This window comes from Canis lupus, chromosome 10 (genome assembly GCF_011100685.1).
Source record: "Canis lupus familiaris isolate Mischka breed German Shepherd chromosome 10, alternate assembly UU_Cfam_GSD_1.0, whole genome shotgun sequence".
Classification (NCBI taxonomy): domain Eukaryota; kingdom Metazoa; phylum Chordata; class Mammalia; order Carnivora; family Canidae; genus Canis; species Canis lupus.
This window is the reverse complement of record NC_049231.1, coordinates 4488252-4497585: the sequence shown is the minus strand read 5'-3', so window position 1 is coordinate 4497585 and position 9334 is coordinate 4488252. Positions and strand designations below refer to the sequence as shown.

Genomic DNA, 9334 nt, shown 5'->3' with positions numbered 1-9334 from the left:
TACCAGATACAGTATATTTAATGTATACTATTGTTTTATTTCTCATCTTAACACTATGCAATAGGTATGTATATATGTATTTTATGGATAAAGAAACAGAAACAAGAGAGGGACAGAAACTTTCTAAATGTAAGAAAACCATTAGGATTAATTAATTTGGATTAATTAATACTATTTTAACTGTTTCATTTATTCTTTTTTTAAATAATAAATTTATTTTTTATGGTGTTCTATTTGCCAACATATAGAATAACACCCAGTGTTCATCTCGTCAAATGCCCCCCTCAGTGCCCGCCACCCAGTCACCCCCACCCCCCGCCCTCCTCCCCTTCCACCACTCCTAATTCATTTCCAAGAGTTAAGAGTCTTCATGTTCTCTCTCCCTTTCTAATATTTCCTACCCATATCTTCTCCCTTCCCCTCTATTCCCTTTCACTATTATTTATATTCCCCACATGAATGAGAACATATAATGTTTGTCCTTCTCCAACTGACTTACTTCACTCAGCATAATACCCTCCAGTTCCATCCACGTTGAAGCAAATGGTGGGTATTTGTCATTTCTAATGGCTGAGTAATATTCCATTGTATACATAAACCACATCTTCTTTATCCACTCATCTTTCCATGGACACCGAGGCTCCTTCCACAGTTTGGTTATTGTGGCCATTGCTGCTAGAAACATCGGGGGGCAGGTGTCCCGGCATTTCACTGCATCTGTATCTTTGGGGTAAATCCCCAACAGTGCAATTGCTGGGTCGTAGGGCAGGTATATTTTTGACTCTTTGAGGAACCTCCACACAGTTTTCCAGAGTGGCTGCACCAGTTCACATTCCCACCAACAGTGTAAGAGGGTTCCCTTTCCTCCGCATCCTCTCCAACATTTGTGGTTTCCTGCCTTGTTAATTTTCCCCATTCTCACTGGTGTGAGGTGGTATCTCATTGTGGTTTTGATTTGTATTTCCCTGATGGCCAGTGATGCGGAGCATTGCCATGTCTATGTCTTCCTCTGTGAGATTTCTCTTCATGTCTTTTGCCCATTTCATGATTGGACTGTTTGTTTCTTCGCTGTTGAGTTTAAGAAGTTCTTTATAGATCTTGGATACTAGTCTATACAATACTTTCAAAGCTGCCACCCTCTACTTACAGTACTTTATATAAAGAAGCCTGAGACATAGATGTCATTCTAGTTGTACGCCTTGCCTTTACCCACTTCTATCACCAAGACGTTTCCATACCCCACACTAAAATAAGTATTTATTTCCTTCCCTTCCTCTGTACCCTACAATCACTGCTCATTTTAATATATCATTTCTCCCTGACATATTGCTATAGCTCTACTCATCAACATACATCCACTCTAATCACTTACAGTCCCTAATTTACACGGAACTAAGTTAAAACTAAATTTTGATCATATCATTTTTCCTGATTAAGCAGGAAAGTATTCGGTGAGTTTCCATTGATCTAGGATAAATTCTAAACTTTTTGAGGTGATATTCTATCTTTGTATATTATGGTTCTTTCCTACATTTCCAATGTAGCCTTCTGTCCCTCTCACACACCAGTAAGCGCCTTGTATTACAATAGCCTTTCCTAACAGACTTCCACCTTCCTATAACTATTATTCTCTTTCATAACTCAATGGCTTTTAACAGCGATTTTCCACTGTGTTAAATACCTTCCTCTATGTCCACCTAGAAACGTAATCCAATTATCAAACTCATTAATCACGCTCTTTGAAACATCATCTTCAGTACTACTAGGCAGTTTGTCATTTTTTGTCATGCTTCCTCTTTATCACAATTGTAATGTGATTTTTAACTGATGGCATTAGTCAAGTGACAGGTACATAGTCGGTGCTCAATAAATATTATACAGTCAATGACTAAAGAAAAAATGAATCAATGCACTTTTTAATGATAATGGATGACAACTCTATGAATATAATGTATGTATCAAACTTTTTGAGGCTTTAAAATCTCTCAGTCCATGAGCACATATAGTTCCAGTTTTAGGACTGAGAATAATCCTGCCATTGGTGTAGTCAACATTCTATCTTAATATCTCCTATTCAAAGATTATCTGCAGCATTATGTTATTGGAGGAAATATTTTACCTAGACACTGATAAAAGAATGGATATATCCTTCAAAGTCTGAGGGGTGGAAAAGAACTTAGAAAATTTCAAATTCAAACACTTTATGCTAATATGAGAATGCATAAAAATATGCTAGATCATTCTTACCTGAATTAAATTTGAGCTTACTCATATTAAAAGACTGAACTTCCCCATCCATGAAAATACAACCACCTGCACATTGATTTAAAGTATTTCTTATGAAAACTCTTCCACCAGCAACAATAAGAGTAGGAGGTTCGGACCCCCACATTATTCCCATTAACACTATCCTTCTCCCAGATGCTAAAGCACCCATGATGAGTAGGATGAGCCCATACACTATCTTCATCCCTTACTTCCACTACGAGGCTAAAAATGCTACCTTCTAAAAAGGGAGAAGTACCTCGCTGACCATTTCTGAGGTTATATTAGGAAATTGTGAATCTTCTTTTTCTGAATGGGACGTCAGATAAATTCTATCATGTCTTACATATTTTTATCTCATTCACAACCAGAAAACCAAGTCTCCCTGATACTCCATCACTTTTCTTCTTTTTAGCCTCTGCATATTGATACTCTGCTTAATCTCATGGTCATAGTGGATCTCATGAATCCTTCCCAAGATGCCTCTTGCAACTCATACACTACCAATCAGAAGCAATAGCATCTAAGCCCTTAGGCTCCTTTCTGAATATTTCCTTCTTTTCTGAATATTTCCTTCACTTCCTCATGTTTATGGAAACTGTGGCTACCCTTCAATGACACTGCACATCTTGAAACCCTCCCTGTAGTGGCTCCCACCTAGTTTGAATCACATGCCCTCATATTTTATTATTTTCTATTTTTCCTTGTTTTGGTTATCTATACATCCTTTTGGAGCATTTTTATAACTGCTTTAAAATATTTGTCTACTACTTCCACAAATTTTCTTCTGATTATGCATTATAATGTCCTGTTTGTATACGCCTGGTAGTTTTTGGTTGGAAGCATGCTGTTGTGAGTTTTACATTGGGGGTGATGCATTCCGTTCTGGCATTCAGTTAAGGTACATGGGATCTTATTTTTTTTGATAACTTATTTCCTAAGATTTGTTATGGTGAATTCAAAGCAGTGTTTAGAGCTAATTAAAACTACCGGTAAGACAGCATTGTTCTGAGTATTGTTTCCCATGTCCCATTTATTTACAATGTCTTTCTGACTCATGAGAACAGTCTATAACAAGATACCTGTGAGCCCCCAGAAGTGGTCTACTTACTACATACAGGTGAGTTTGTGTTCTTTCCCCAGCTTTGTGTAGTTTCCTCACATGCACGTGGCTATCAGTACTCAACCTAAGACTCAAGAGGAACTCCCTATACATCTCCAGAACTTGCTCTGTAGCAAACTCTTTTCTCTCAATTATAGCCATCTGTCAGCCCCAGAATACTGATCTTTGTCTACATGATTCAGCAGGACCAAATAGCTGTAATTGTGCCTACCTTTATTGTGTTAGGACCCAAAAATGGTCTCCAGGTAATAAATTGATACAGTCCTGGAACTAATTTGTTTCCTTTCCCAAAGAGATTATACTCCTATATTATATGTTATCTAATTTTAAAAGCCTTGGTTCTCTACATGTATTTTGTAGACATGGGTTTTCTAGTTGTACATCTAGTCCCTGTTACTTAGTCTTGCCTAGGAGCAGAAGTCTCCATAAGTGTGTTGGTTTTTCATTTTCATACTCTTGAGGTATTCATATTTTGGTTTTGTTATTAATTTGTATTATGTCCAGAGTATATAGAACTTTATTTTACATATCTTTCAATAATAAGACATGCTTTTAAGGGCTAATGTGGAGTCAGTTTTATTAAGTATCTCATGTGAGCTTGACATGGATAAGTACTCTTTAAATGCAGGAAGTAATATTCAGTATTTGTCTATTTTAAGTAGTTCATTAAGAGTATCTCTTAACACATTTTCAATTCTTTGGGGAAAAAAACCTTATGCCTTTGTTTGATTTATATATTGCTATGAAATGTGGTATTTCTTCACATAATATAAAATATCCCTTATTATTTCATCAGTTTCCTGATATATTATGATGCTATATGATAAAGTATTTAACAGTTGAAATTTGTAAAATGTTTTGAATCAAAAACCAATTTAAAAATCTCTGCTTTTAAAATGGTCAGCCTGCACCATTTAATACAGTAATTGATAAAGGAATATTTCTAAGATGTTATTGGCTACTTTCCATTTAAGTTTAGTTCTCTTTCTCCTTTTTTCAACTTTTAAACTATTTCTTCCTTTTTCTCTATACCTCTCGGAATTTATCAGATTTATTTTGTCTCTTTTTTTTTCAAGATTATTTATTTACTTGAGAGAGAGAGAGAGAGAGCACAAGCAGAGGGGAGGAGCAGAGGGAGAGGGACAAGAAGACTCCCCGCTGAGCAGGGGGCCAAATGAAGGGCTCTAACCCAGGACTCTGAGATCATGACGAGCTAAAGGCAGGTGCCCAACTTACTGAGCCACCTATGGACCCTTATTCTTTCATTTCTTAACTTTAATATGTTTAAATGCATACTTATAAAGTCTAAAAAAGCTAAATAAATATTTCTACCTACATCCAGAACAATGTAAATATTTTAGATTGCTTTAATTCCAATTAATCTCTGCCTATCTCATTCATTATAATTGTTCAATATTTTGTACATTTATTTTTAATTTCCACAGTAAGACAATGCTATTAATGTGTTATGAATTCAAAGTTCATTTCAATATAGCATGTTTAACAATTTATTTGCTACCATCCCCTCTTGCATGTCACTAATTCCTTCAGGGATCATATTTCTTCTTTCCCGATTATGTTTCTTCAGTTATAGGTCTATGGATGGAAAATATGTTTGTCTGAATATGGTTTCATTTTGCTTTCATGCTAGAAAGGAAACTTTTCTGATAAGATGACTCTTCACAATAAACGTTCTACTTTTTTTCAGGCTTCTATATTTGCTATTGATAAATCTGGCATTACTATATTAGATAATCTGAAATTTGCTCATTTTTCTGTCTGGATAATTCTAAACTTCCCTTGGTAACTGTTTTGTAATCTAATTGGAACACATCTAGATTTTTTTTTCTTAATTTGGTCCACATTTCGCTTAGCATCCTAAATCTTATTCAGACTTTTTTATCAATTCTGAAAAATTCTCACTTTCTACTTCTTTATTTCCTGACACCTTTTCTTTAAGCTTTTCTTTCTGGAATTCTGTTTACATGAAACCAGAACTTTTTCCATGTCCCTTCAATGGTCATTTCTTTAAACTTTTTGTCACTATATGGAAATCCAAGTAATTTTTTCAGTTCTATTAAATAGTTATTTCAGCTACAGCTAATTTGGTATTTTATTGAATATGCTATTTTATTAAAATCTATTTTATTAAATCTATTTATTGATATTTTAATTGAACTCAATATTTTCCATTTCTAGAAGTTCTCATCTATTCTTTCCAAAATATTTTATGGTATATATTTTAATTATTCATATTTTGATTAAATTATACAGACACACATACCATTTTATCATATTCATATTTTGTAATGATATTTCCATTATCTGAAGTTCTTGTACATTTATATTTTGCTGCTAGAATTTTGTTTGTTTGATCCTTCCTATCATCTTCCATGATTGCTTATTTCCTTGTGTGCTTTAAGTTATATTATTAATTCATAGTCAGCAGGGTTTAGCTGTTAGAATTTTGGTTTTAAATTGTTTTTCAAGAAGATTTAAATTGCTCTTCCTTGGGGAACTATACATACAAGAAAATATTTTGTTAATTTCCGTTTTAATTTTTAACATCCTTTTTTTGAGCTTGATTTCCTTGCATCTATAAGCAATATAAATCCAAATGAAAATATCTGAAGAAAGCAGAACTTTTCTTATAAATTCCCATAAGAATTTTTAGGAGAGGCTATCTTCCTTTGCCAATGGTCAGATTTTATATTTTATTTTTACGAAGTTGTGGCTTTTTAAGAGTTGCATTTAAAAAAAAAAAGTTGCATTTTTATGTAGGAGTCCTAGTTCTAGCTCCCCAATTGATGTAGATCCATACTTGATTTTCCAAAAAAATAAGTTGGTGCCAACCCCTCAAGTAAAATAAAGTAGAAACAGAAAAATCAGTGCTAGTGGAAGCTGAATCTATTATTGTCTTAGAGACAATTACAGATTTTTATAATCTAGGAATCTAGATTAGGTAGCATCTTCTTGTCAACTGAAACTTCAATCTTTTCTATTGGTGGGACTGCTGTTATTTTCAGTGTTTAGGCAGTTTCCAGCAATTGGTGCCCGTCTGCTCTAAGGAGACAGTCTCTCTCCAGGTTCTTAAAGCTCCTCAAAGGCAGACTGCTATTGCTGATTTCTCCATGGTATGCGCTCGTGGTGGGGAAGTGAAATATCTAGGTTCTTTCTCAGCTTCAGTTTTAAGCAGGATCTGTGCATCTGAACCTTTTAGACTCTCTTACATCCAGGGACTGACTCTTGGATAGGAGAATGTTTTCCACTCCCTCTCAATAGTAGTGCATCTTTTCCTTGCAGGATCCTGGGTTCAAGAGGATTATCTGGTTATCTTATCTTCCTGATAAACTGTATCTTCTTAGAAGATTTTTGCTTCTGTATCTTCTTAGAAGCAGTGGGTTTGAAGTGAGATTTTTTTCCTACCCCACCACTAGAGACAGAGTATTTTCTTCTGTCCTCTCTCTGGAGTGAATCTTCCCCTGGGCCTGAGAGGTAGAAATCTGTCTGCTCTTCTTCTAACAGTTTAGGGATTCTTTTTGTACATGAGAAGAATCCAGAAAACGGGGCTAAGTTTTTTCCCTCACTCGGTCATTGCAGCCATTCCCATCCACACACCTGCTCCACTATAGTAGGCTCTCTCTGGTCTCTTGTCCTGCCTCCAATTTTTCTCAGAAGTACCTAGTGCTGGCTGGTGGAAATGAAAGTGAGTAGAACCTCTACAAGAACCTGGACTGGGACACCTGGAACCACAGGCTCAGTGGTTGACCATCTGCCTTCATGCTCAGGGCTTGATCCCGGGGTCCTAGGAGAGAGTCCTGCATTGGTCTCCACATAGGGAGCCTGTTTCTCCCTCTTCCTGCATCTGCCTCTGTTTCTATATCTGCCATGAATAAATAAATAAAATCTTAAAAAAAAGAAAAAAAAAAGAACCTGGACTATATGTGGTTTTCACAGTTTGGAATAAAACCCTTTTGTATTGAACTTACTGTTTTTAAAAATGCTTATTTTTAATGGGTAATTCTAGATAGGCTTTCTTTAAACAAATACAACAAATCTGCATGTGACTCATTAGCATTTATCATTAATAAACATTACAAAATATATTTCTTTGAAAAAATTGTCCCTTTTACAATGGAGGCAAATTTAAAATTCTTTCTTGAAATCTTTTGTATCCATCTCTTTCTTCAGGATGTTCAACCAGAGATGAGCCACAAGTCCAGCTGCAAATGCATTTAAATATAAATGTTACGTTCAGAACCACAACATGCCAGACTTGAAAAGGAACTCAAATAATATCTAGTTCAGCATTTTCACTTTTATAAATTAGGAAGATATGGCCTAGATAAGGTAAATTCTCTTTATACATACAAAAAACTAATTAATAGTATAGCATAAACTGTAACTGGCATTTCCTGTTTAGAACTCTTTAGAACTCTTTCAACAACTCCATGATAACTCTTCTATTAGAATGTTAGTATGTAATAAGTGCAGATTGTGTCAAGATAGGCACTTTTTTTCCCCAGTATGGATTTAAAGCAGAACTTTACGTGGACTTTACTTAAATTCCCATTTAACTTATTGGGAAATGACTATAAAGTCATATCAACCAAATACTGTATATCAAAAAGAAAATTTTCTGATTGCTTTCCATTATCCTTTATATTTTATTCAACGTTGTTGAATTTAAGGGCTTGCATAAAAATATGATTGATTATTTCTCAAAGTCATTAAAAGTCAACATAGAAATATCATGTCAAATTTTGATTTTCACTAGTATCATAGATTCCAATAAAATCAGCCTCATAACTCCTCCAAAGGAAAAAAGAAAAGAATAGGAAATAGATGTTAAAAAGTAAAGCAAAAAAAACAAAAATTTAATAGCTTATTATAAAATATATTTTCCTATGCTTGCTGCATTGGTTCTTGGTTTGATTCTTATAATAATCCTGTCACAGAGACTAGAGGAATTGAGAGAATAATACACTAAGGATTAAGACTCACAGTATAGTAACTCATCAGCACATACATTTCTCTGGGCTATACCAGCTTTGACACAACATTAATACCATGTGGTTCTGCCTCCATGAGCTTTTTGCTGGAATCACATTTCCATTCTGCTCTGGTTCAAAGAGCCCAGAAAATTGAGACTACTCAGAACTAAATATCTTTTTTTTCTGTTTGTCAGATATCTGGCTTTCAGATTACCGGGGACTGTGAACCAATCTAGGCTTTGCTGCCCCCATTATGCTATTCCTGACCTTGGGGTAAAGCTTTCCCACTCAAAAGCTTTATCTTCCATGGGTGGGGTGAAGTGAGAGAAGCTAGTGAAGCCTGTGTCCCAGAAAACCAAGCTGCCAAGAGGGCTGTTGTTTTGACAAAATGTCCTCTGTATTCCTGCTGGAGGAATAAAATTCACTTATTCTAAATCTCTTTAACTTAGTCACATATATAAACTGAAATAAGGACACAAAACCAAAGCACTGAGAAGAGTAAAAGAGTTCTACTTAGGATGAGAATATACAGAACTAGTCTTCATATTTTCTCTAGGAATAAAATCTTTTAGTATCAGATTTTCCTCCCTCACAATGCATGAGGAGATTTGCGGATGCAAAGTCCTTTCTTCCCTTAGATTAAGACTTAACTTTATCCTGGATAGTCAGAGAAGTATGTGGAATTCAGGAAATCATTTTAGAAGGAAATATTCTTCAAGGAATGTGACACTGACTCTTTACAGTGTTTCTCACCACTGCCTTCTAGCCATGACAGCAAGAAAACTTTATTTCACCGCACATATAATATCAGAAGAAGACAGAGGAACGAATTAGGAATAACGATTATTATACCTAATTATCTTATTTCTTCATATGGCCCATTCAGAGAAGGAAAAAACTTATTATGTGCCTCAATTGTTCTGTTTTTCTTTTTGGTAAAAAAAGCTTTGAA

At 34.9% G+C, this 9334-nt stretch overlaps 1 protein-coding gene across 1 annotated transcript in view; it reads right to left on the bottom strand.

The window, feature by feature from the left end:
- Nucleotides 1-7467: 7467 nt before the first annotated feature.
- Nucleotides 7468-9334, bottom strand: part of LOC119873559 (translation initiation factor IF-2-like) — a 106798-nt gene continuing 104931 nt past the window's right edge. The window contains exon 5 of the mRNA XM_038549562.1: nucleotides 7468-7611. Coding sequence (XP_038405490.1) covers nucleotides 7518-7611 — 94 coding nt within the window. The 3' untranslated portion in view covers nucleotides 7468-7517. The remainder of the gene's footprint in view (nucleotides 7612-9334) is intronic.